The sequence below is a fragment of the Pongo pygmaeus genome, chromosome 23, assembly GCF_028885625.2.
Source record: "Pongo pygmaeus isolate AG05252 chromosome 23, NHGRI_mPonPyg2-v2.0_pri, whole genome shotgun sequence".
Classification (NCBI taxonomy): Eukaryota; Metazoa; Chordata; class Mammalia; order Primates; family Hominidae; genus Pongo; species Pongo pygmaeus.
This window is the reverse complement of record NC_085931.1, coordinates 49,357,908-49,385,447: the sequence shown is the minus strand read 5'-3', so window position 1 is coordinate 49,385,447 and position 27,540 is coordinate 49,357,908. Positions and strand designations below refer to the sequence as shown.

General features: G+C 52.6%; 1 protein-coding gene across 1 annotated transcript in view; it reads left to right on the top strand.

Moving 5' to 3' along the window:
* Positions 1-4,143, top strand: part of KCNJ4 (potassium inwardly rectifying channel subfamily J member 4) — a 28,867-nt gene extending 24,724 nt beyond the window's left edge. The window contains exon 2 of the mRNA XM_054469541.2: positions 2,301-4,143. Coding sequence (XP_054325516.1) covers positions 2,340-3,677 — 1,338 coding nt within the window. The 5' untranslated portion in view covers positions 2,301-2,339 and the 3' untranslated portion in view covers positions 3,678-4,143. The remainder of the gene's footprint in view (positions 1-2,300) is intronic.
* Positions 4,144-27,540: the final 23,397 nt, after the last annotated feature.

Below are 27,540 nucleotides of genomic sequence, written 5' to 3'. Positions count from 1 at the left end.
AGTGCAGTGGCACGATCTCGGCTCACTGCAACCTCCACCTCCCAGGTTCAAGCGATCCTCCTGCCTCAGCCCCCCTAGTAGCTGGGATTACAGGCACACGCCACTACGCCCGGCCTAATTTTTGTATTTTCAGTAGAGACGGGGTTTCTCCATGTTGGTCAGGCTGCTCTCAAACTCCCAACCTCAGGTGATCCACCCACCTCAGCCTCCCAAAGTGCTGGGATTACAGGCGTGAGTCACCGCACCCAGTCAGCCCCATTTTCAAAATGAGGAAACTGAGGTTCAGAGTAGTCAATAGCTCGCCCAAGTCACACAGTGGATCTAGGACTTCAACCCAAGACTGTAGGAGCCAGGGAGCTCTTTGAGAACCAGGGGAATAGGGAGAAGAACTCGGAGTCAGGGTGGGTGACCGCGGGGGAGGAGGTGGGGGCAGGGCTCACTCTCCCTGGGCCCGGAGAGGGAGTTTCTCTTGGGAAGAGGCAGGCTCTGAGGCTGTTGATCTCTAAATTATAGCGTTGGCGCGTACCGGTTGCTGCGGCAACCGAGTTGTCCTGAACCGGGGAAGTGTATAAACATTGCCACAGATGCACAATTAGATCAGGAAGAAGAATAGAACAGAAAATAGAAACTTCCAGCCTTATGTAATTCTGGGCCAAAATGTTATTGGGAACCCAGGCCCAGTCCTGGCCCTGCCAGCCGCTGGGGCCCGGGGCAGCACCATGTCTTCCCTGGGGACGCAATGGCAGAGAGGGGTGGAGAGAAGGTCTGTCCTCTACGGGCCCGAGGCGCATCCCGCCACCCAGTGGGGTGAGGGGCCTCTTCTGCTGCAACAGCTGGGGATGCTTGACAGGCAAATCCTGCCTGTCACCAGCTCCTGGGAAGTGTGGGAAGGAAGGCAGGAGGGTGATGGCTTTATCCCAGCGCCTGCTGTCCCCGTAGGTCCTATGAGGTAGGGAGTTTTGGTGCCCATGTTACAGATGAAGACATGGAGGCTCAGAGAGGTGAACTGAGTTGCCCGAGGTGTGTCCTCCCCTCCCACTCCCTGTCTCCCCGCCATCAACTCATTCATGTTGGTGCCACGCAAGTTTGTATCCATTGCCAGCTTTGTGGCTGAAAGGTGGCTTTCCATCTCTGAGCCACCTGGGACATGGGAATAGCGATGTCTACAGAGGAGTCAGAGCTGGGGGCTCCCCCTTCCTCCACCCTGACTGTCACATTGGATTCTCCCCTCACCACTGCTCCTAACAAGTGTGGGCACTGGGCAGGAATTTGGGTTCAAGGACTCAAAGCAACACCGGGAGGGAAGAGTCTAAGAAAGGAGCTCAGACCCAGGTGGGGCTGCGGGTCCTAGTAGAACTTTCTCTTTCTTTCTTTTTTTTTTTTTTTTTGACATGGGGTCTTGCTCTGTGGCCCAGGCTGGAGTTCAGTGGCATGATCACAGCTCACTGCAGCCTTGACCTCCTGGGCTCAATAGATCCTCCTGCCTTAGCCTCCCGAGTAGCTGGTACCACAGGCATGCACCACCATGCCTGGCTAATTTTCTTATTTTTTGTAGAGATGGGGTCTCACTCTGTTGCCCAGGCTGGTCTCAAACTCCTGGCACAAATGATCCTTGTATCTCGGCCTCCTAAAATGCTGAGATCACAGGCATGTGCCCCTGTGTCCAGCCAGAAATTTCTCAGTGATAGAACTCTTCTGTGTCTTCTCTGTCCAGTGTGGGGCCGTTGACCACATGTGGCTCCTGATCACTTGAAATGTGGCTCATGCAAGGAAGGAGCTGCAGTTAATATTTTATTTAGTTTTAATTAAATGTAAAGAGCCACAGGTGGCCAGTGGCTATCGTACAGGAGGATGTCCAGCCCCCGAGAAGCCCAAAAAGTGCAGAGATGGAATCCAGGGAGGGGAGCGGGCTCAGAGCCTCCGTGGCTCCCTATGTTCAGGACAAGCAGGACAGAGGGACAGGGAGGAACCAAGATGGGCATCATGAAGCTTCCAGAACAGTGAGCATAGGAGGGCCGGAGGGGCAGTGTTGAGGGGCAGAGACTAGGACCTGGATCCTTGTGGCTTTAGCTTCCTGGTCTGTGAACCCCAATCTCTAAGCTGGGCCGGACTGGGTGGCACTGGCTCAGACCCTGTCATCAGAACCACCTCTGCTGTCACCCTCCGCCTGCCGGGGCAGAGGAAGTCTTAGGTCCTGGTCCAGGCTCACCTGCTTCTGAGAGTCTTGGGGCTGGGTCTGCGTGGCCCCGAGGGAGCCCCTCGCTCCCCAGCATCTCACCTGTCTGGCTTCTCCTCCGCAGGCCCTGCGTCTTCCCAGGTGACCACGCCGGCTTCAGGACATGCACGGACACAGCCGCAACGGCCAGGCCCACGTGCCCCGGCGGAAACGCCGCAACCGCTTCGTCAAGAAGAACGGCCAATGCAACGTGTACTTCGCCAACCTGAGCAACAAGTCGCAGCGCTACATGGCGGACATCTTCACCACCTGCGTGGACACGCGCTGGCGCTACATGCTCATGATATTCTCCGCGGCCTTCCTTGTCTCCTGGCTCTTTTTCGGCCTCCTCTTCTGGTGTATCGCCTTCTTCCACGGTGACCTGGAGGCCAGCCCAGGGGTGCCTGCGGCGGGGGGCCCGGCGGCGGGTGGCGGCGGGGCAGCCCCAGTGGCCCCCAAGCCCTGCATCATGCATGTGAACGGCTTCCTGGGTGCCTTCCTGTTCTCGGTGGAGACGCAGACGACCATCGGCTACGGGTTCCGGTGCGTGACGGAGGAGTGCCCGCTGGCGGTCATCGCTGTGGTGGTCCAGTCCATCGTGGGCTGTGTCATCGACTCCTTCATGATTGGCACCATCATGGCCAAGATGGCGCGGCCCAAGAAGCGGGCGCAGACGCTGCTGTTCAGCCACCACGCGGTCATTTCAGTGCGCGACGGCAAGCTCTGCCTCATGTGGCGCGTGGGCAACCTGCGCAAGAGCCACATTGTGGAGGCCCACGTGCGGGCCCAGCTCATCAAGCCCTACATGACCCAGGAGGGCGAGTACCTGCCCCTGGACCAGCGGGACCTCAACGTGGGCTATGACATCGGCCTGGACCGCATCTTCCTGGTGTCGCCCATCATCATTGTCCACGAGATCGACGAGGACAGCCCGCTTTATGGCATGGGCAAGGAGGAGCTGGAGTCGGAGGACTTTGAGATCGTGGTCATCCTGGAGGGCATGGTGGAGGCCACGGCCATGACCACCCAGGCCCGCAGCTCCTACCTGGCCAGCGAGATCCTGTGGGGCCACCGCTTTGAGCCTGTGGTCTTCGAGGAGAAGAGCCACTACAAGGTGGACTACTCGCGTTTTCACAAGACCTACGAGGTGGCCGGCACGCCCTGCTGCTCCGCTCGGGAGCTGCAGGAGAGTAAGATCACCGTGCTGCCCGCCCCGCCGCCCCCTCCCAGTGCCTTCTGCTACGAGAACGAGCTGGCCCTTATGAGCCAGGAGGAAGAGGAGATGGAGGAGGAGGCAGCTGCGGCGGCCGCGGTGGCCGCAGGCCTGGGCCTGGAGGCGGGTTCCAAGGAGGAGGCGGGCATCATCCGGATGCTGGAGTTCGGCAGCCACCTGGACCTGGAGCGCATGCAGGCTTCCCTCCCGCTGGACAACATCTCCTACCGCAGGGAGTCTGCCATCTGACCTCCAGGCCCGGCCCTCACCACTGCCCACAAGAGCCTCTGCCGGGGGTGGGATGCCAGGACACCCCCTCCCACACTCAGGACAGAGCCAACCCTGGCTCCGTGGACCTTCTGGAGGAAGGTGGGGGTTTCAAAGACTGGGGGACCCCTTCCTCCTGACTGCAGCACCCAGGCCTGGGAAGAGCTCGGCCCGATCAGCCTGAGTTCCCCCAGCGCCTACTCCTGGTGGCTCTGGGTCCCCGGATCCACCACCCTTCCCCCACTGACTCTTCAAGGACGTGCCCTCTTTGCTCTCAGAACCTTGGGGAAGGTGGCTGGACTGCTGGGCGGGAGACATCTCGGGGTTTCAGGGTGGGCAGGGGGTTAGTTTGGGGAGGGGGGGTGCGTTTCTTTTGCATGACTGTGGCCTGTTGCTCATGATTTTCTTTTGTAAATATCTATAAATGGAGACAGATGGAGACACCAAATTCACTTTCTGCCGTTTTTACCTGCCGGACAAGGAGATGCAATCCCTCTCTGTGCACCCCTCCCCACCCGGCCCATCAAGACTAGTGCCTTCCCCTGCCCAGCTGGCTGGCCCCTTGAGGCCCTCAACGCCAGCCACCTTGGCCCTTGGATGGTGTTGGGTTTGGGTGCAGAGGAGGGACTCTGAGGGGTGGAATGAGGGACCATCCCTCCCTCCCTGTAGTCCCTCTGGCCCCAGGCCCAGCCCAGATTGACAATAGAGTTTGTAACTGTATATATATATATAAATATATATAAAAATATATAAAAATATATATAAATATATAAAAATATATATTATATATATAAATATATATAAATATATATAATATATAAATATATATAAATATATATAAATATATATAAATATATAAATATATAAATATATATAAATATATAAATATATATAAATATATAAAAATATATAAATATATATAAAATATATAAATATATAAATATATATATAAATATATAAATATATATAAATATATAAATATATGTAAATATATAAATATATATAAATATATAAATATATATAAAAATATATATAAATATATATATAAATATATATATAAATATATATAAATATATATAAATACATATAAATATATAAATATATAAATACATATATAAAAATATATATATAAATATATATAAATATATAAATACATATACAAAAATATATATAAATATATATAAATATATAAATACATATATAAAAATATATATAAATATATAAATATATAAATACATATATAAATATATATATAAATATATAATATATAAATACATATATAATATATAAATACATATATAAATACATATATAAATATATAAATACATATATAAATATATAAATACATATATAAATATATATAAATACATATATAAATATATATATAAATATATATTTTATTTATTTATTTATTTATTTTTTCTTGAGATGGAGTTTTGCTCTTGTTGCCCAGGCTGGAGTGCAATGGAGCAATCTCGGCTCACTGCAATCTCCGCTTCCCGGGTTCAAGCGATTCTCCTGCCTCAGCCTCCTGAGTAGCTGAGATTACAGGCATGAGCCACCATACTCAGGTAATTTTTGTATTTTTAGTAAAGATGGGGTTTCACCATGTTGGCCAGGCTGGTCTCGAACTCCTGACCTCAGGTGATCCACCCGCGTTGGCCTCCCAAAGCGCTGGGATTACAAGTGTGAGTCACCGCGCCCAGCCGTAACTATGTATTTTTAATAAAGTATATGGTCCATTAGGGGTAGGCTGGTTGAAGATGGAGGGGTGAGAAGGAGAGAAAGGGAGTGAGCAAGCACACATGTAATTGTGCCTTGTGTGTCATGTGTGTGCCTGTGTGTCGTGTGTGCCTGTGTGTCATGTGTGTGCCTGTGTGTTATGTGTGTGCCTGTGTGTGCCTGTGTATGTGGCCCTTTCTGAGTGACTGACCCTTGGAGGGAACTTTATCTCCTGCCATTCTCCTTCCTGTGAGTCAATAGAAGGATCTGGAGTTGGCATCAAAGAATCAAAAGCTTTGATGTCAGAGCTTTGTTACCTAGTAGCTGTGTGACTGTCAGCTGTTGGCCTCAGTTTCATCCTCTGCAGAATGGGATTAACCATCCCTCCCGCCTGCAATGATGGGCAGGAGAGCCCTGTGTGGACATCAGCCAACCCTTCCTAACTCAGGTGAAAGTGGGAAGGGCCCACCCAATCCGCACCTCCCTACATACATGCAGATCCGCACCCCGCTGGTAGAGTTGGCGGCAGGACACTGATGGGAAGGGCACAGGGGCCGGGAAACCTGGTCACAGACTTGACCAAGACGGGCTTGGTCTCTGCTCTCTGTGGGACCTTGGGTAAGTCCCTTCCCTTCTCTGGCTTCAGTTAGCCTATGCTATATAACCAGCCAGCGCAAAACAGAGACCAATGATGCATCCTCTCTTAGGGTCTTGTGGGTGGGCTGGGGTTCCTAGCTGATTTCTCCCAGGTTCACCCGGCAGCTGTGCTCAGCTGGAATGTCAGTGGGCCTGGAAAACCTCCGATGAGCCCATGCACATATCGGCATCTGGTATGGCTTTCTGGGGGAGGGTTTGGTTCTCCTCCAATAGGCTGCATCACATTCCTTCATGGCGACTCCGGGCAGCAACCTAAGAGGGCGAAGGTAGAAGCTGCAAGGTCTCTGGAGGCCTAGCCCCTTGAACTTGGAAAACATCACTTCCACTGCAGTCTATCTGCCAGAGTCCAGGTCACGAGGCCAGCCCAGATTCAAAGGGTGGGAAATTAGACTCCACCTTTTGGGAAAGAGGCGAAGTCACATTGCCAAGGACCTGCCGAGCAGGAGGGAGCTGTGGCCATAGTTGGTCATCTATCCCAGAGCCTTGGAGTTTGAGGGTTCCTCCCACCCGACTTCTACTCTACAGGCCGACTGTGTGCCCCGGGCTATAAGGAAGCAGAAGGCACCCTTCTGGGTCCCAGGGATCTTCCACACAAAGGTGCCAGCTGCCTCGAGAAACAGGGAACCAGCAGGCAAGCTTACCTGCTGTGAAGCACAGCGAGCTGCCTGGTGAATGACCACGTCTCACCAGCCCCGGCAGCATAGCTGCTGTTTGGGTGGATCACTGTGCACCCCGTATGCTGCGCTGCTGCAGAAGGAAACTTGAGGCATCTTTCCTGGAGACAGAGCCAAGCTCGGGATCCAAGCCTCCCAATAGAAAACTCATAATGTCTCTCATTTGCATAACACCTTTCACGTCCTTGGGTTCACTGAACTCTTACAAAACTCCAAGAGGAAGCCAGGACAAGGATTATGGCCTCCTTTTACTGATGAGGAAATAAATAGAGGCCCAGAGAACCAGGGGGCTGGCTGGAAACAAAGTGAGGACGGTCAGAGGCCCGGGAGCCTGCTTCTCCTTCACTCCATCCTCTCCCAGGTGGGGGCTCAACGAGGAGGAGGGGCTGCTTCCTTTCCTCCTCTGCGCCCTCCCAGATTTCCCAGAGTGCACCTGTGGCCTGTGCCCCCCCCCCCCCGAGGAGCCTGTGGGGGCCGCTCAGCAAGAAAGAAATTCAGTGGCGCATCTGCCCACATTCTGGAAGGACCCCTGGTCCCCTTCTGTCAGGTGAGTAACCCAGGGTCTCAATCCTGACCCTGGAGGCTCATGAGAGATGTCCCTCTATCCAGCCCTGCAGGCCCTGGGTGGGTCTCGCCAGGTCTCCCCACTCCTCCCACCACATCCCCAGGATGCCACGGCTTCCTGGGCTACGAGCAGTAACTGAAGAGGACTCAGGCTCAGGCGCTCCCAGACTCAGAAGCCTCCACCTAGAGCACGTCTTAGAGGATGTCTACCCTCCTCTAAGATGTGCGAGAGGCCTGGATGCAGACTGGGGAAGGGGTACATGTGGGGTTACCCCCAAGAGGGCCCATCATCCACCATCCAGAGCAACATGGGGCGTTCTAAGGTCCCTCCAGGCCCTTCACCAGCTTGCGGCTTACTCATATGCTTGTGGTACTTGCTCTTTTGGGAGAGGCCTGGTCTCTCTGGTCACATGTAAGGTGACCTGTGGCAGAGTCACACAGAAGAGGCAAGAGAAAGCCAAAAGCCAGGACTTATGGAGTGCCAAAGGGCAGTGCCAGTGTGGGCAGTGGGGGAGGGGGCCACGCGGTGCTGAGAGCCCGCAGCTGCAGGGAGGCTCCCAGGCCTGGCTGCGCTGCAAACTCCTGCTGGCTCAGCTCTGCTCGGGGCTGACTCACCTTCCCTCTCCCACCTGTTCCCCTTTCACAGCCCTCCCACCTGCCTCCCTCCTCGTGCCGCTCCTCTGATCCCTCACTCCACTCCGGCTCCTGCGGCGCTGACGGGGTGGGGGGATTGCTGCGTCTGGGGGTGTAAGAACCTTAGATGTCACGGAGCTTGGAATTGTGCCAACGGGCAGGCTGAAGGGGACTTAAAGTGTTGCCAAGCCCTCCTCATGCCACACCAGCTTCCCTGCAGAGCCAGGGTAGGGAGACCCCCTCTGCCCTGCCCTGCCCTCTCTTCCTCATTTCGGTCACAGCCTCTGGGGGAGCAGGAGTGGTGGGTGGGATGGAGAGAATGAAGAGGGTATCATGCATGCGGAAGAAAAGGAGGAAGACAGAGAGGGAGGAAGAGGAAGAAAGGGAGGAAGACGGAGGAAGACAAGGAGGGACGAAGAGGAAGAAAGGGAGGAAGACGGGGGGGAAGAGGAAAAAAGGGAGGAAGACGGAGGAAGACAGAGAGGGAGGAAGAGGAAAAAAGGGAGGAAGACGGAGGAAGACAGAGAGGGAGGAAGAGGAAAAAAGGGAGGAAGACGGAGGAAGACAGGGAGGGAGGAAGAGAAAAAAGGGAGGAAGACAGGGAGGGAGGAAGAGGAAAAAAGGGAGGAAGACGGGGAGGGGGGAAGAGGGCGGATCTAATGGGAGCAGAAAACCCCGCCCTCACCTGGCCACACCTGCCTGCCTGCCTGGAGTTCCACAGTTCAGGCCTAATCCTTGTAGATTCACCATGGCTTCCTTCCCACCAGCTTCTGGAAGATTTATCTTCCTTATGAACTCAAATAGCTCACAGAAGAATAGAAAAGAACTTAGGAGGCATCCGACTCAGCTATTTCACCTCATTGCGTTCACCCGTCTTTGTTAGATCCCATGGCTGCGATCAGAGGACTGCTTCCTGCGTCTAGCTTTTCTCATTGCAGTTTTTTCCAGGTATTGACTTTTCTGGGTATTGATGGATTCTACAGCTTTTCAATTTTTTTTTTTTTTTTTTTGAGATGGAGTCTCACTGTGTTGCCCAGGCTGGAGTGCAATGGCGCAATCTCGGCTCACCACAACCTCTGCCTCCTGGGTTCAAGAGATTCTCCTGGCCGGGCACGGTGGCTCACACCTGTAATCCCAGCACTTTGGGAGGCCGAGGCGAGCAGATCACCTGAGGTCGGGAGTTCGAGACCAGCCTGACCAACATGGAAAAACCCTGTCTCTACTAAAAATATAAAATTAGCCGGGCGTGGTGGCACATGCCTGTAATCTCAGCTACTTGGGAGGCTGAGGCAGGAGAATCGCTTGAACCCGGGGTGGCGGAAGTTGAAGTGAGCCGAGATCGCGCCATTGTACTCCAGCCTGGGCAACAAGAGTGAAACACCGTCTCAAAAAAAAAAAAAAGAGAGATTCTCCTGCCTCAGCCTCCCGAGTAGTTGGGATTACAGGCACGTACCACCATGCCTGGATAATTTTTTGTATTTTTAGTAGAGACGGGGTTATGTTGGCCAGGCCAGTATGGAACTCCTGACCTTGTGATCTGCCCTCGGCCTCCCAAAGTGCTGGGATTACAGACGTGAGCCACTGCGCCTGGCCTTCAATTTTTAAAGACTATAGAATGTTCATCAAATTATAGAGGATCAAAAATTATACACCATTATGGATCATCAAGGCAACCCCTCATTTACAGATAGAGAAACTGAGACCTGGAGCAACGCAGTGATGAACATCTTTGTTCACTATTTTTTCTTCTTGTGCTTGTTTGCATAAGCTGAGTACAAGGTTCAAAAGCTAACAGAATTCTGGGCTCTGTTTGGCAGGCTGTAGAAATGCACCCTTCAGCCTTTGAATCTTCCTACAAGGACGATGTAGACCTGGGTCCCAGGAATTGGAAAGTGAAAGAGGTTTCAATCCAATATCCTCGCCAGGCACAGTGGCTCATGCCTGTAATCCCAGCACTTTGGGAGGCCGAGGTGTGTGAATCACGAGGTCAGGAGTTCAAGACCAGCCTGGCCAACATAGCGAAATCCTTTCTCTACTGAAAATACAAAAATTAGCCGGGCGTGGTGGCGTGGGCCTGTAATCCCAGCTACTCGGGAGGCTGAGGCAGAGAATTGCTTGAACCTGGGAGGCAGAGGTTGCAATGAGCTGAGATCACGCCACTGCACTCCAGCCTGTGTGATAGAGTGAGATTCTGTCTCAAAAATAAATACATAAATAAATAACCAATATTCCCCTTCACAGCCACGCAAGGGGCTCCTAGTCAAGAGAGTGAGTGCAGATGAGGAAGAATGGCAGGCAATGGGCACAATAATGGGACCAGGGCACGGGGCTGAGAGCACTGGCCTCTATGTGCCTATTCACAGAGAAGAAAGATCACGGGCATCAGAGTCAGAGGGTCCTAGATTTGAATCCTGCCTTTGCCACTTACTAGCTGTGCAACTTTGGGCAAGTTAATTGATGTCTCTGGGCCTGTTTCCTTATCTGTAAAAAAGAGCCATTCATATCTATCTTACGTGCTTGCTGTGTGCGTTAAATGAGATCCCATATGTGACCAGGCATGGCATGGTGTCAGGTACATTACTGGACCTAAATAAATACGAATTGCCCTCTGGAAGGGATTTGGATTGGCTTACAATATAAGACACACAATTTGAAAATGGACCTCTGAGCTACCTGGCAGCCATGGAAAAAGGACACCTGACGGTTAATTCGCTCTCAGTCTATGAAAACTGGAAGGCTAGAGAGAGAGCTTGGGTTTGACCACTGTGTGATCTTGGGTGTTCTCTTCTCTTTCCTGGGCCGCATTTTCCCCATCTTCAAAGTTAGGAGCTAGGCCGGGTGCAGTGGCTCACACCTGTAATCCCAGCACTTTGATCTCAAGGTGGGTGGATCACCTGAGGTCAGGAGTTCGAGACCAGCCTGACCAACATGGTGAAACCCCGTCTCTACTAAAAATACAAAAATTAGCCAGGTGTGGTGGTGAACGCCTGTAGTCCCAGCTACTCGGGAGGCTGAGACACGAGAATCACTTGAACCCGGGAGGCAGAGGTTGCAGTGAGCTGAGATCACGCCACTGCACTCCAGCCTGGGCAACAGAGTGAGACTCGGTCTCAAAAAAAAAAAAAAAAAAAAAAAAAAAAGGAGCTGGAACCTGATGACCTCCAGGGTCCTGATGTGCCTGACCACCTAGAATTTTGTTCCTGTGGCCTTCAGAAGCTGGCAGGACCTTCCCACACAGCCTTATGGGAATCCCACAGCCAGAAGCAAGTGCCTGGATCCTGGCCCTCAGCTCACACGCCGGCCCCACCCACTACAGATTCTAAAGGGCGTCTCAGGGTGACGCAATGAAAACCTTTTGAGCCTTCTGTGAGTAAGGAAGGCCTGTTTTAGCAGAAAGCATTTAGCACTGAACCAAACCGACAAAGATGTAGCTGGGACCCCACCCTTTAGCCCTGGGCTGAGAGTCCTGAAGCCGGCCTCTGGCCTGGGCCCTGCCACCGACACCAGGTGGGACCATGGGCAAACCCCTGCCACTACCTGCTCAGGCTTGGGACAGCAGCCAGGGCTCCTTGGTCATGGTGGCTGGAACCGTCCACTGTGGTTGCAGGGGCTTTGATAATGGGGCAAGTAAGCCAGAGCCCCTGCTGGGTGAAGGTTGCTTTCAGCTCTCACAGTGCCCACCGTGAGAAGGAGGCCAAAAAGAGACCCTTGGTTGTCCCCAGTTCAGAGGAAGAGAGGGGAGGGTGGGGGAATTAGAGACATCACACAGAGGAACAGCCACAGAGCCCTATCCAGAGCCAGGCTCCTGACCCTCCGCCTGTCACCAGGGTTATCTTCTGGGATGTGGCCCCTTGGGAGGAGGGTCTGGAGGCCAGCACCTGCCCCTCCGGCCTCCTGGGGCTCCTGCTAAGCAGGGCAGAGGCTCAGCTCACTGTCCTCCCCTTGCCATCCCTGGAACCTCCCCGAGGCCTGTCTGAGCCCCTCCTGCCTCACCTTCCCCTGGGGCCTTTGTCTACACCTGGTGCAGGGCCTAAGGGTGAGTGCGCACAGGCGGGAAGGGTTCAGGGAGAAGCGACAGAGCTGTGAGGATGGAAGGGATATTATACACTGATGTGGGAGGAGGTGACAGAGATAGGTTGTGACAGAGATGGGGAGAGAGAGGAGAAACACAGAAAGAGACACTGAGAGAGTCAGAGACAAAGAATGACAGAGAGACAAGGGCTGAGAGAGGGAGGCCTACTGAGGCCCAGGGGCCAAGAGTGAGCCCGAGGGAGGCAGAAGAGAACGCAAAACAGATCAAGCGGAGCTCCAGCAGAGGAGGCACCGGCTTGTGGGTCTGGAGACACCACACTGAGTCACAGGTGGACAGCAACAGGTGCCGGGGCACAGACGGAGGGGAAATGACGGCCTCCCACCCACTACAAGGCCTGTCACGTCTGTGGGGAAGCGGCTGGGTGCTCAGGGACCCCAGGATGGCAAAACCCTAGGCCCGCATGCAGCCAGGCAGAGAGGAACGTGGGCATTAGAGAAAAGGAGCTGGCGCCGAAGAAGGGATGGTCCCGGGAGAATTCCGGGGAGCGCTGAGTGGTGGGGGAGCTGCACGGAAAAGCCAGAGGAGGCTAAGGAGATGCAGAGACCAAGACAGCCCAGCAACTACAGCAGCAGCTGGAACCCAAATCAGGGAGATGAAGGCCAGTCATGGTGGCTCACGCCTGTAATCCCAGCCAGCACTTTGGGAGGCCGAGGTGGGTGGATCACCTGAGGTCAGGAGTTTGAAACCAGCCTGGCCAACATGGTGAAACCCCGTCTGTACTAAAAATACAAAAAAATAGCCAGGTGTGGTGGCTCTAATTCCAGCTGCTTGGGAGGCTAAGGCAGGAGAATTGCTTGAACTTGGGAGGCGGAGGTGGCAGTGGCAGTGAGCCGAGATGGTGCCATCACACTCCAGCCTGGGCAACAGAGTGAGACTCCATCTCAAAAAAAAAAAAAAAAAAAAAGGAGATGAAGAAAATCCAGAGGCTGGAGGGGGGACAAAGAAGCCCCGCTGCGTGCATGTTGGGGGCAAAGGACAGGCCTGTCGCCAATGCCTGTTCCGCTTGGCAGCTGTGTGCCCCGAGCCTCCTCTCTTCTTCTCTGCAGATAGGGACCCTGATGTCTGCCCTGTGGGCTGGAGCAGGCGGCGACTCTGTCCCTGCTGTGAGATCTCCTCCACTGCCCCTGACTCCTACCCTGTCAGGCCCACCCCCAGTCTCTCATCACCACTGGAGGGGAATCTGAGCAATCCCCTATGGTAAGGGTCACAGTGAATGGTGCACTTTCCAGGTGACGGAGCCCCTTACTCTCTGATTTCTCATTTGACACCCCCCATCTGCCCTATGAAGGGGGTTCTGTGATTCCACCATTGTACAGATGAGGAGGCTCTGAGGGGTGACACATCTTGCCCAAGGCTTTCTGTCCTTAAGGTTGACGACTCTTCAGCCTCTGCACCCTGGCAGAGGTTGGCTGGAAGGCGAGTGAGGCTGAAGGGGAATGCATGGCATGGGTGGGGCCGCACTGGGGGCTGCGCCAGGTGAGCAGTTGAGGACGACACACTAATGACCTGGGACCTTTTCCTGTAGGCGGTGGGGAGCTCTGGGCAGCCTGGGAGCAGAGGAGTGGGTGACGGAGGTGGCATTCAGGAGCTGCACGTGGCAGCTGAGTGGCCTGGAGCAGGGGCTGGGCAGGGACGGGAAGCCAGCAGGCCTGGGTAGGCAGAGTGGCAGCCTGGACAGGGCCAGCCTTCTCGCAGCCTCTGCCAGTCTCCAGGTGTCTGGGGCTGCTGTGGGACATTGAATGGGGCAGCAGGAATAAGAGGGGCCAATTTGGGGTTCCGAAACCAGTCAGGGAGGACCTGGGAAGCTGCCGGAGGCACCTCAGTGGGCAGGAAAGCACGAGACAGATGAATGACTGGGAAATGGCAGGTGAGAGGAGGGAGGATATGGGCAATTGAGCATGGGGACGGCAAAGGTGGGGCCGCGGAGAGGATGGGCCAGGCTATTCACAGCCCAGTCACTGCAGGGAAGGACTGCGTGCAGAGGGGGCCGCAAATGGCCTTGCCACCTCCTGGCAGCCGAAGACCAGCTTGGGGGTCAGGGATAATGAAGTCAGACTTCGGCTTTGTTGTGTCACGAAGGTGGCGGCAGAAGGGCAGGGCCTGGAGCCCACAGCCTGGGTGAGGGGCCCAACCATGACCTCCTTCTCTGGTGGTCCTGGGCTCAGTGACTTCCTGGCCCTGGGCTTCAACTATAAAAACAGGGTGATAACAACAGTCCCTCTCTCACAGAGGTGATAACCTGCAACTACCTGGCATCGTGCACATGGATCCACCGCAGCATGGAGCGGGGTCTGCATCAGGAAAGACACTCCTCCTCTTCCCCTGGCCGCAGGTGGGCCTCACTGAGAGACCTGGAGAATGGGTTTCCTGGGGAAGACAGGCTTCGAAAGCCCCGGGTCATTGCAGCTGCCTCCCAGCCCAGCTCTCCGCCAGCCTCCCCGTGGGACATGTTATAAACATCAGAGTTGGATGGGCCTTGGCCAGGCACGGTGGCTCACTCATGCCTGTAATCCCAGCACTTTGGGCCGCCGAGGCGGGTGAATCACCTTAGGTCAGGAGTTTGAGACCAGCCTGGCCAACATGGTGAAATCCTGTCTCTACTAAAAATACAAAAATTAGCTGAGCATGGTGGTGGGCGCCTGTAATCCCAGCCACTTGGGAGACTGAGGCAAGAGAATCACTTGAGCCTGGGAGGCAGAGGTTGCAGTGAGCCAAGATCGCGCCACTGTGCTCCAGCCTGGGCGACACAGCGAGCGGCCCCATCTCAAAAAAAAAAAAAAAAAAAAAAAAGAGTTGGATGGGCCTTTTGGGACTGTGGCCCGATCTCCTGGAAGTATGGATGGGGACACTGAGGCCCAGAGAAGAAAGGGGTTTGCCTGCGTTTGGGCAGTAACTCAGACGCCCACCTGAGGCTGGAGCTTCCCAGGCCTGCCTTCTTGGCTTCAGGCCTGTCTGTGAGAAGGGGGAGGCTGCAGCCTCCTGTGGGGTGGGACGCAGGGCCTCACTGAGCTGTCGTGCGTGCAGAGGGCCAGGCACCCAGCAGGTGGTCAGGAAACAGCTGCTCCTTCTGCCTGTTGAGGTCCCACTCATGCCCACTGCTGGGGTTAGGGGCACATCTCAGGCGTCATCCAGACCTGGCCGAATCCTGGCTCTGCCCCTTGCTACTGACTGACCTTGGAGAGGTGACTTGGCCTCTCTGAGCCTCATCTGTAAGATGGGGAAGCCCCAGCTCCCACCTCACACAGCTGCCCTGAGGACGGAGGGGGATGATGTCGGTGGGCCAGGCCCCCAGCCCCTCAGCAGCCACGGTCCTCTCCCACTCCTTGGCCCGCACCCTCTGCCTCAGGCCGCACTCACAGGGCCCACCCCCCGCCACTCTGGCATAGGGGAGGGCCTGCCCTTGTAGAGGCTGAAGCAACTTCTCACTTCTGGCAGGGAAGTGACTCTAGTTTGCCTCAGGCCCCCAAAATAGAGTCCTATTTTAGCTTCCATCTCCTCCATGGGGAGGCCCAGAGTGCAGCGGGAGGGTGTTCACTGCTGAAACCTGCACCAGCCACCGTCACCCGCCCTCCCACGCCCTGCCCCACTCCACCAGGCACTGCCAAGTGGTGTGCTTGGGCCTCTCCTGCCTCCTGGTAACGTCCCTGTCACCCAAAACCCTCCACCAAACCCTGAGCTGCCTGTTCCTCCTGGTTGGGTTCCAATTCCAATTCCAATCCAGGGTCTTCATTCCCCCCGACCCATAGGCCCCAAGACCATCGAGCATATCAGAATCTCAGCATCCCCCTTCGTGTTATTCAAATTAGGTCACCCGGACCCATGGGCCAGTCCATCCTTCCACAGCCCCATTCCAGGGAAAGCAGAAGTTCTCCCAGGGGCAGAAGGAGGGAGACAGGACTGCTGAATTACAACTTGAGCCATAAAATGTATTCGTCCAGCCCCACAGAACCTTCCCCCTGAGCTACCCATGCCTTCCCACACCAGAGGCCTCGCACCTGCAGTTCTCCTAGCCCAGAGCGCCCTTCATCATCTCCAGCTGGGACTGGATTGCAGACTGCCTGGGTCCAGTCATGCTCTTACCCCCTCTAGGGACACTAAGGAAGGACAGCCAAGCAGAGGGATGGCATATACAAAGTCCCCTTATAAAAGAGGGGGCTGGGCCGGGCAAGGTGGCTCACGCCTGTAATCCCATAGCACTTTGGAAGGCCAAGGCAAGCGGATTACCTAACGTCAGGTGTTGGAGACCAGCCTGGCCTCAAACACTGTCTCTACTAAAAATACAAAACTTAGCCGGGCATGGTGGCAGGCACCCGTAATCCCAGTTACTCAGAAGGCTGAGGCACAAGAATCGCTTGAATCCAACAGGCGGAGGTTGAAGTGAGCTGAGATTACGCCATTGCACTCCAGCCTGGGCGACAGAATGAGACACCATCTCAAAATAAATAAATTAAAAAGGGGGCTGCCATCATCGGGCAGGGTGTTTCTGGCTTCCAGAGGAGCTAGGGGGCTTTCAGCCCTTTGCCACATTTTACAGATAAAAAACAAAGGCAGGCCGGGCACGGTGGCTCAGGCCTGTAATCCCAGCACTTTGGGAGGCCGAGGCAGGCAGATCACAAGGTCAGGAGATCGAGACCATCCTGGCTAACACGGTGAAACCCCGTCTCTACTAAAAATACAAAAAATTAGCCGGGCGTGGTGGCAGGTGCCTGTAGTCCCAGCTACTCGGGAGGCTGAGGCAGGAGAATGGCGTGAACCTGGGAGGCGGAGCCTGCAGTGAGCTGAGATCGCGCCACTGCACTCCAGCCTGGGAGACAGAGTGAGACTCCGTCTCAAAAAAAAAGAGAGTGGAGCCAAGCCTTCCTTTCTGGAGGAGGCAAGGGGTTGTGAGGGACCCTTCAATGGTCAGATTCTAGATTTGGTGAGTCAATGTGGGGAAGGGGTGCAGATGGACGGGAGGGCGGGAGGCAGACTGTGCGCACAGAACTGGGGTTGCGGGCAGGTGGAAGGCTGGAGGTGCTTTGGCTGCATTCCAGAGCACAAGACCACAGTCAGCAGCTCCTCCATTAAAGGGGAAGCCAAGTGGGGCACAGTGGTGCACACCTGTAGTCCCAGATCCTCAGGAGGCTGAGGTGGAAGGATGGCTTGAACCAGGAGTTCGAGTCTGATTGCCCCTGTGAGTAGCCACTGCCCGCCAACCTGGACAACATAGTGAGACCCTGACTCTCTAGAAAAATACAAAATAGAAGGTGAAGACAAGACTCAAGCAAATCTCCCAAGGCCTCCGGGCTCCAGGCTCCCAGCCCCTAGGCCTCCAGGCAGGTTTCCCAACTGCTCTAGGCGCCAGAGTCCCAGCATCCAGCCACACTGGCCAGGCTTGAGTCCCATGCCTGTCTCGAAACCACTGTTACGGCCAGAGGACTACTCTGACTGGCTAGGCCTGAGCTGTGGGCATGGAAAGGCTTCTGATCTTTAATGGGGAGACTGGGGGTCCTGGCTGTGGGCCCTGGCAGCCTCTGGGGAGGGGAGGGAAGCCCAGAGGGTCTGAGAGCCCAGGAGCGGAGGGAGGAAAAAGCCACGGGTGGGGGGGTGTGCAGGAGAAGGTTCATCCGAACCCGTCTAAGCCAAGGTCTGGTCAGGAGGCAGCACAGAACCCTGGAATCAGGGTTCCACTCTGCTGGGCCAGGTAAGGCCGCATCAGACCTTGGAGGCCCAGCTACCCCATCTGTCAGATGGGGGCAACAGTCATACCAACCTCACCGGCTGTTAAGAGAGTGCAAAGAACAGTAGGCATTTAGCTCAGCACTGGCAGCTGTTATTTTTATCCTCATCTCTCAAAGTTCGCCTCTCAATCCCAGGCACGCACTGACTCTGGCTCGGCACCAGACAGTTGGCAACGCCCCTTTGCAGCCGGCATCTGCAGGGAGGCACAGGTGTCCCCGTCTACAGGTGGGAGGCCAGGCCGAGCAGCCCGAGGTCCCTCAGAGGTCAGAATCAGGACCTCACCCAGAACCCCCGACTCCAAACCCGGATCCTCGCATGGCCGCAGTGTTGGCCGACTTGAATTAGGGGGCTTGGGTGGGGGGATGGGCTTCTTCGCCTGTTTTCCCTCCTGTCACAGAGGGACCAGAGTGACCTCATTCTCCCCTCCCCCGGGAAGTGCACCCCAGACAGGGGCGGTTACTAATTATTCTCGCTTCTCCGCGGGCCCCTGCGGGCCCCGGGGGTCCCTGCTCCACAGCGCCGCCCGGTGGCCTCCTCCGGAGCTGCCGGCTGCTGCAGGCGGACTGGCGTGGCCCCAGCGGAGCCCCAGCACCCGGAGCCTGTCTGGTTCCCCCGGCTTCAGTTCTTGCCCCCACACCCGCCCGCAGGCTTCACGCCTACCTGCCGCGAGCACCCGGGGGCGCCTGACTCCCCGCACGCGTCTCCCCACGCGGACCACCGCTGCCGCCAGCAGGACTCAACACGCCCATTTCTCAGGTGTACAGGTCAAGGCTCCGGAGGCGAAGAGACTCCCAAGGTCACGTGGCCAGGACGGGGCGGAAGGGCCTTGGGGCAGACAGCGAGGAGTGGGAGGCGGAATTGGAGTCCAGGTATGCCTTTGTTCCCTCGTTTTGTTTGGAGCACCGAAGTCTGCAAAGTGAGTTTCACAGACACGATCCAGCCCTGCGCTGCTCCCAGCGTGGCCCCCAGGCTACCCGGATCAGCCTCCCGGCTGCGCTGTCCAACACAGTAGCCCCGACTCACACTGCGCACTTGAAATGTGGCTGGTGTAACTGAGGTGTGCTGTGAATGTAAGATACACACCGGATTTCAAAGACTTAGTAGTAAGAAAGATTGCAAACTATCTTTAAATTATTGGTTACTTTTTTTTTTTTTTTTTTTTTTGAGATGAAGTCTCAGTCTAACCCAGGCTGGAGTGCAATGGCGCGATCTCTGCTCACTGCAACCTTGGCCTCCCAGATTCAAGACATCCTCCTCCCTCAGCCTCCCGAGTAGCTGGGATTACAGGCACGCACCACCACGCCCGGCTAATTTTTTGTATTTTTAGTAGAGACGAGTTTCACCATGTTGGCCAGGCTAGTCTCCAACTCCTGGCCTCAAGCGATCCTCCTGCCTTGACCTCCTGAAGTGCTGGGATTACAGGCGTGAGCCTCCGTGTCTGGCCTTCTTTTTACTTTTTTTTTTTTTTTTTTTTTTTGAGACGGAGTTTCTCTCTTATTGCCCAGGCTGGAGTGCAATAGCGCTCACTGCAACATCTGCCTCCCGGGTTCAAGCGAGTCTCCTGCCTCAGCCTCCCGAGTAGCTGGGATTACAGGCATGCGCCACCACACCCGGCTAATTTTTGTATTTTTAGTAGGGACGGGGTTTCTCCATGTTGATCAGGCTGGTCTCGAACTCCCGACCTCAGGTGATCCGCCCGCCTCGGCCTCCCAAAGTGCTGGGATTACAGGCGTGCCCGGCCTTCTTTTTACTTTTTAATGTAGTTGCTGGAAAATTTAAATTGATGTGATGTGGATCACTTTGTGGCTTACATATTGTAGGACAGGGCTAGACTCAATTGGCAAAAGGCGCCCACTCCTGGTCCCCACCTCACACCCCTGACATCCTGTGTGAGATGGGTCCTGGGACCTGCATTTTAATAAGTTCTCTTCAAGGATTCTGCAAACTACCAAATCTCAGATGGAAGCTCCAGGAATATGTCGGGCCTGTTCACCATTATATTTCTCAGGATCTGGCATGGGGCCCGGCACATAGTGGGGTGCTCATTAAATATTTGTCAAGTGAATTGTCTCATCTAATACTCATAGTAGGTAAGTAAGGGAGAGAAGACTTTTTTTTTTTTTTTTTTTTTTCTGAGGCAGGGTCTCACTCTGTCACCCAGACCAGAGTGCAGTTGTCCAATCATGGCTCACTGCAGCCTCAACCTCCCTGGGCTCAGATGATTCTCCCACCTCAGCCTCCAGAATAGCTGGGACTGCTGGCACACACCACCACACACAGTTAATTTTTGTATTTTTTTGTAGAGACAGAGTCTTGCTATGTTGCCCAGGCTGGTCTCAAACTCCTGAGGCTCAAGCAATCCACTTGTCTCGGCCTCCCAAAGTGCTGGGATTACAGACTTGAGTCACTGTGCTTGGCCGAGAAGACATTTTAAAAAATAATAACTGTAGGCCAGGTGCAGTGGCTCAGGCCTGTAATCCCAGTACTTTAGGAGATTGAGGAGGAGGACTGCTTGAGCTCCAGAGTTTGAGAGCTATATATATACAAGGAAATTAATATATATTGTATAATAATAAAATATATTTTATATACTTATTTTTAAAATCATTAAAAATTTTTATTTTAAAAATTGACATAAAAATTGTAGTTATTGTACACAACATGTTGTTTTGAATTATGTATGCATTGTGGAATGGCTAAATCGAGCTAAGTAATGTAGGTGTCACCACATACTTATTGTTTTATGGTGAGAACACTTAAAATGTACTCTCAGCAATTTTCAAGAATACAATACATTGTTATTAACTGTGGTCACCATGTAAAATAGATCTCTTGTACTTATTCCTCCCATCTAACTGAAATTTTGTATCCTTTGATCAACATCTCCCAACACCCCCACTCCCTCTGCCAGCCTCCGCACAACCACCATTCTCCTCTCTGCTTCTGTGAGTTCAACTTTTTTTTTTTGAGACGGAGTTTCGCTCTTGTTACCCAGGCTGGAGTGCAATGGCGCCATCTCGGCTCACTGCAACCTCTGCCTCCCGGGTTCAAGTGATTCTCCTGCCTCAGCCTCCCAAGTAGCTGGGATTACAGGCGTGCACCACCACACCCAGCTAATTTTTTGTATTTTTAGTAGAGACGGGGTTTCTCCATGTTGGTCAGGCTGGTCTCAAACTCCCGACCTCAGGTGATCTGCCTGCCTCGGCCTCCCAAAGTGCTGGGATTACAGGAGAGAGCCACCGCGCCCAGCTGAGTTCAACTTCTTTAGATTCCATAGTTTAAGTGAAATCACGCGTACTTGTCTTTCTGTGCCTGTGTTATTGCACTTAACATAATGTCCTCCAGGTTCGTTCACGGCACTGACAGTGACAGGACTGTCTCTTTTTTTAGGCTGAATAGTATTCCATGGTGTATATATACCACATTTCCTTGATCCATTCATCCACCGATGGACATTTTCAGTTGTTTCCACAGCTTGGCTATTGTGAATAAAACTGCAATGAGCATGGGGTGCAGATGTCTTTTTGACATACTGATTTCATTTCCTTTGGATACACACCCAGTAGTGGGATTGCTGGATCATATGGTAGTTCTATTTTTATTTTGTTTTTGAGGAACCTCCATACTGTTTTCCATAATGGCTATACTAATTTACATTCCCACCAACCATATGCAAGGATTCCCTTTTCTTCACGTCCTCTCCAACACTTGTTACATCCAAGATGTATTTCTAAAGATCATTATCTATATAATTTCATTAAACAAAATATTTTTATGTAAAGGACAAATGACCTGGTTTCCCCAACTAACAAATTGCAAGGAAAATAAAAGAGATAGAGTAGGAACCTATAGATTGAATGAAATTTAAGAGACATTGAGGCCGGGCACGGTGGCTCACGTTTGTAATCCCAGCCCTTTGAAAGGCCGAGGCGAGGGCCAGGCATAGTGGCTCACGCCTGTAATCCCAGCACTTTGGGAGGCTGAGGCAGGCAGATCACCTGAAGTCAGGAGTTTGAGACCAGCATGACCAACACAGAGAAACCCCATCTCTACTAAAATAATACAAAATTAGCTGGGTGTGGTGGCACATGCCTGTAATCCCAGCTACTTGGGAGGCTGAGGCAGGAGAATCGCTTGAACCCGGGAGGTGGAGGTTGTGGTGAGCTGAGATCGCACCACTGCACTCCAGCCCAGGCAACAAGAGCGAAACTCCGTCTCAGAAAAAAAAAAAAAAAAAAAAAAAAAAGATTAAAATCAAAAGATTTTACATTGTATTAATAACAGACAAACTAGGCTTCAAGGCAAAAGTATTACTAGAAACAAAGAAGGAGTATATAACTCCAGGAAGATAAAACAATTCTGAACTCTTATGCACCTGATAACACAACCTCAAATTATATAAAGCAAATCAAGGAGAAGCTAACAAATCCATTATTCTAAACAGAGTTTTTTTTCCTTTCTTTTGATAATGCTGGTGCCAATATAATTAGAGATTTTATGACAAACATTCAGTGTCTGACACATCAAAAAGATGAAAGAATCACTAAGGATATAGAAGATATAAACAGGGTCCAGGTGTGGTGACTCACGCCTGTAATCCTAACACTTTGGGAGGCTGAGGCATGCGGATCACGTGAGGTGGGGAGTTCAAGACCAGCCTGGCCAACATGGAGAAACCCTGTCTCTACTAAAAATACAAAATTAACCAGCATGGTGGTGCATGCCTATAATCCCAGCTACTTGGGAGGCTGAGGTAGGAGAATAGTTTGAACCCGGGAGGCGGAGGTTGTGGAGGTTGTGGTGAGCTGAGATCACACCATTGCACTCCAGCCTGGGCAACAAGAGCGAAACTCCATCAAAAAAAGAAAAAAAAGAAGATATAAACAAGACGGATATTCAATATCATTAGTAATAAGGGAAATGTAAATTAAAGCCACAGTGGGTTGGGATTTTACTCTCACTGGCTTGGCAGATATTAGGAAATTGAACGGTTTCAGATTTGGCAAGGAAATGAATCAGTGAGGACTCTCATCTGCTTTGGGCGGGAGTATGAACTGGTTCAATCTCCTGCAAAATAGTTTTAGCCTTGCCTAATAAAGTTGAACATGTTGCACACACAATAATTGAGCAATTCTCATCTTACACTTATTATTTAAGGAACATATATGTGGCCAATAGTAAGAAAAAAGTGAAATACAGCTGGGCGTGGTGGCTCACACCTGTAATCCCAGCACTTTGGGAGGCTGAGGCGGGTGGATCACCTGAGATCAGGAGTTGGAGACCAGCCTGACCAACATGGTGAAACCCTATCTCTACTAAAAATACAAAAAATTAGCCAAGCGTGGTGGCAGGCACCTGTATTCCCAGCTACTTGGGAGGCTGAGGCAGGAGAATCGCTTGAACCCGGCAGGCGGAGGTTGCAGTGAGCTGAGATCACGCCATTGCACTCCAGTCTGGGCAACAAGAGTGAAATTCTGTCTCAAAAATAAATAGAGAAAGGAGGAGGTGCAGGCATAGAGACGTACAGGGGTATAATTCAGGTGTTAGCAGTTTTTATGGGTGGTGAGTACATGGTATCTCTATTTTTTTTTAATTGTATCTCTTTTGCATGTATATCTTACAATAAAAATTCTGTTTATATATTTGTATATATCATGTCTGTAGGTCAATAGGTCTGGAAGGAGACCCCAGACTGTTCACAGTGGCTCTTCCTAGAAAGTGTTATTGGGAGGCCGGGCACGGTGGTTCATGCCTGTAATCCCAGCACTTAGGAAGGCCAAGGTGGGCGGATCATGAGATCAGGAGTTCGAGACCAGCCTGAGCAACATGGTGAAACCCCATCTCTACTAAAATACAAAAATTAGCCAGGCGTGGTGGCGGGCGCCTGTAATCCCAGCTACTCAGGAGGCTGAGACAGGAGAATTGTTTGAACCCAGGAGGCGGAGGTTGCAGAGAGCTGAGATCGTCGTGCCATTGCACTCCAGCCTGGGCCACAGAACAAGACTCTGTCTCAAAAAAAAAAAAAAAAAAGAAAGTGTTATTGGGGGACAGGTGCATTCAAGGAGGAGACTTATATTTTACCCAAATATTCCTGGATGGTTTTAATGTGTGTGTGTGTGTGTGTATGTGTTTTTGTTTGTTTGTTTGTTTTTTTAATAGACAGAATCTAGCTTTGTCACCCAGGCTGGAGTGCAGTAGCGGGATCTCGGCTCACTGCAAGCTCCACCTCCTGGGTTCACGCCATTCTCCTGCCTCAGCCTCCCGAGTAGCTGGGACTACAGGTGACTGCCACCACGCCCGGCTAATTTTTTGTATTTTTAGTAGAGACGGGGTTTCACCGTGTTAGCCAGTATGGTCTCGATCTCCTGACCTCGTGATCCACCCGCCTCGGCCTCCCAGAGTGCTGGGATTACAGGCGTGAGCCACCGCACCCAGCGGTTTTAATGTTTTTACAGTAAGTGCGTATGACTTGCATAATTTCAAAGACCTAATTACAGCAAGTGAAGCAAAACAAAACCCAAATAATATTCACTTGAGATGAGCGAAAATGCCACGGGGACATTTTCAGAGGCAGGCTGGTGGGATGGAAAGCGCCGCCACTTTCTGGCAAGTGATGGGAGCTTCCTGAGGCTCAGTTTCTTCACCTGTAAAATGGGCCCAGTGGAGTCCTGTCTCACAGAGTCCCTGGAGGACTAGGGAGAATGAGATGGGCAAGGGGCATGCCTTAGCCCTGGGTGCTCAGTGGATGTTTAGGAGGACACAGAAGCACTGAAAAGAGGGGAACCGGGCCAGATGCAGTGGCTCATGCCTGTAATCCCAACACTTTGGGAGGCCAAGGCAGGTGGATCACCTGAGTTCAGGAGTTCGAGACCAGCCTGGTCAACATGGTGAAACCCCGTGGCTACTAAAAATACGAATTAGCCAGGCGTGGTGGCGCGTGCTTGTAATCCCAGATACTCTGGAGGCTGAGGCAGGAGGATCCTTTGAACCCGGGAGGTGGAGGTTGCAGTGAGCTGAGACTGCACTACTGCACTCCAGCCTGGGCAACAAGAGTGAAACTCCATCTCAAAAAAAAAAAAAAAAAAAAGAGGGGACCAGTGTTTTGGGAGTTCAGAGGAGGGGGCTAAAGATTGTGAGACTGGGCTGGGCATGGTATCTCACTCCTGTAATCCAGCACTTTGGGAGGCCAAGGCAGGCAGATCACTTGAGTCCAGGAGTTTGAGACCAGCCTCAGCAACATAGCGAAACCTTGTTTCTACAAAAAATACAAAAATTAGCCAGGTGTGGTGGCGAGGGCCTGTGGTCCCAGCTACCCGGGAGGCTGAGGTGGGAGGATCGCTTGAGCCCTGGAGGCGGAGGTTACAGTGAACTGAGATCACACCACTACACTGCAGCCTGTGCAACAGAGTGAGACCCTGTCTCAAAAACAAAGCAAAACAAACAAAAAAAAAACGAGCGTGGGACTGAGAACAGGCTTTCGGCTCTGGGGTGGGGGAGGTGACGTGTGTGTGCCAGGCCTTGGTGGACTAGGAGAAAGTGGAGATGGGGTCAAAGGATGACATATTTGACTGGGGCTAAGAGGTGAGGAGGATGGGGTTAGTCCAGGCCAGCCAGGTCTGGGCGGGGGCAGTGCTAGGGGAGGGCGGGAGGGAAGAAGCTTTGCTCAGCACCCAGCAGAAGTGAGGATAAGGACTAACAAGCTTTATTTGGAACCAGGGAAGTCATGCAAATATATGCAAAAGATCATGCAAATGAGCCTGGCTGGGTGGCCGGTGGGAAGAGGACCCAGCTGGCGATTTTGTTCCTAAGTGTGGTCCAGGGCCACCTGTGACAAAATCACCCAGGAGCTCATCCTGGCCCCTGCCACCCACAGCCCTGCTGCTTCCTCTCTTTGGGGCCGCAGCCCAGGAGTCCACATGCCCAGGGAGCTCCCGGATGACGACTGACTTCCGCATTCATTCATGGACCTGCGCGTGGTGACGCATTATAATGATACCACATTATAATATATAACACAGACATTCAAGCAGAAAAGTATGTCTCCCTCCCACCCCCATTCCCAGACACAACCCCCGGTGCCAATTCCTTGTGTGTCCTTTTTTTTTTTTTGAGACAGAGTCTCACTCTGTTGCTCAGGCTGGAGTGCAGTGGCATGATCTTGGCTCTCTGCAGCCTCCGCCTCCCAGGTTCAAACAATTCTCCTGCCTCAGCCTCCTGAGTAAATGGGCTAACAGGCGCGCACCACCACGCCCAGCTATTTTTTGTATTTTTAGTAGAGACAGGTTTCACCATGTTGGCCAGGCTGGTCTCCAACTCCTGACTTCAGGTGATCTGCCCGCCTTGGCCTCCCAAAGTGCTGGGATTACAGGTGTGAGCCCCCGTGCCTGGCCCTTTGTGTGTCCTTCTGGAAGCTACTCTATACATTCCCAGGTGATTCAGCCGCCGACTGTTCAGATCTACTGCCTCTTTGCATCTTAGGGCGATGCCTCTGGGTCACTCTGAAACTGAACTGTCACCGTTACATGTCTTTATTCACTTACTCAAAATTCCTGAGGAGGCTGCTGAATGCAGGGCCCATGCCAGGCACAGGGGAGACTCCGCTCTGCCCTCAGGAGCTCGCAGGAGATGGGGAGCCATTCATTTACAAAAGGCAGTAGCCCAGTGGTTAGAGCCCCAGCTCTGCGGTCAAGATGCTGGGTTCGGCAAGACCTCTCTTTCCCCGAGGATAGTAATGGTACTTGCATCTCAGGGCAGCAACGTCATGGGCAAGAGTTTCATGCAAGCGTGAGAGCAGAGCAGTGTCTTTAATAAATGCTGGTTTCCTCCCAGAAAATAAGACTTTGCCTAGAGCAGATGCAACGGGGTCAGGGAGGCTTTCTGAACATTCGCTGGCCAGGCTTGGGGCCAATTGGTATGAGCTGCTGGTGGCAATCAGGGCTTCTTCTCTCTCTCTTTTCTTTTCTTTTCTTTCTTTCTTCTTTCTTTCTTTCTCTATTTCTCTCTCTCTCTCTATTTCTCTCTCTCTATTTCTCTCTCTCTCTCTTTCTTTCTCTCTCTCTCTCTTTCTTTCCTTCCTTCCTTCTTTCTTTTCTTTTTTTTTTCACCCAGGCTGGAGTGCAGTGGTGTGATCTCAGCTCACTGCAACCTCCGCCTCCCAGGTTCAAGCAATTCTCCTGCCTCAGCCTCCCGAGTAGCTGGGACTATAGGCAGGCACCACCACGCCCAGCTAATTTTTGTATTTTTAGTAGAGACGGGGTTTCACCATGTTGGCCAGGATGGTCTTGATCTCTTGACCTCGTAATCCGCCCGCCTTGACCTCCCAAAGTGCTGGGATTACAGGCGTGAGCCACTGCGCCAGGCTGGGCTTGTTTTCTTGTCCCACTCTCAGGCAGAGCTCTCTCTCTCTGGCTATGGTTCCAGTGCTGTGGGGCCTGGGTGGGCACCTGTGACAACAGCAGAAGGTCCACAGCCCTTGGCCTGTGTTCAGGGGCCCCAGGGGGTGGGGGAGCCCGGCAGTCTCTCCCGTGCTCATTCTGAGTCTCTCTGAATCAGCCCTTACCTTCAAGGCCTGCCTCCTCCAGGCAGCCTTCCTAACTGCTTCAGCCAGAAGGGGAAGGGGAGGACATTCTCACCGCCCGCCAGGCTTACTAAGTACCTGCTGCTGGGTCCAGTGCTATGACATTAAAATAAATAAATAAATAAATAAATAAATAAATAAATAATTAAATAAAACTCTAATTTAATCCTTCCGACCCTTATGGAAGGAGGCATTTCACACCCA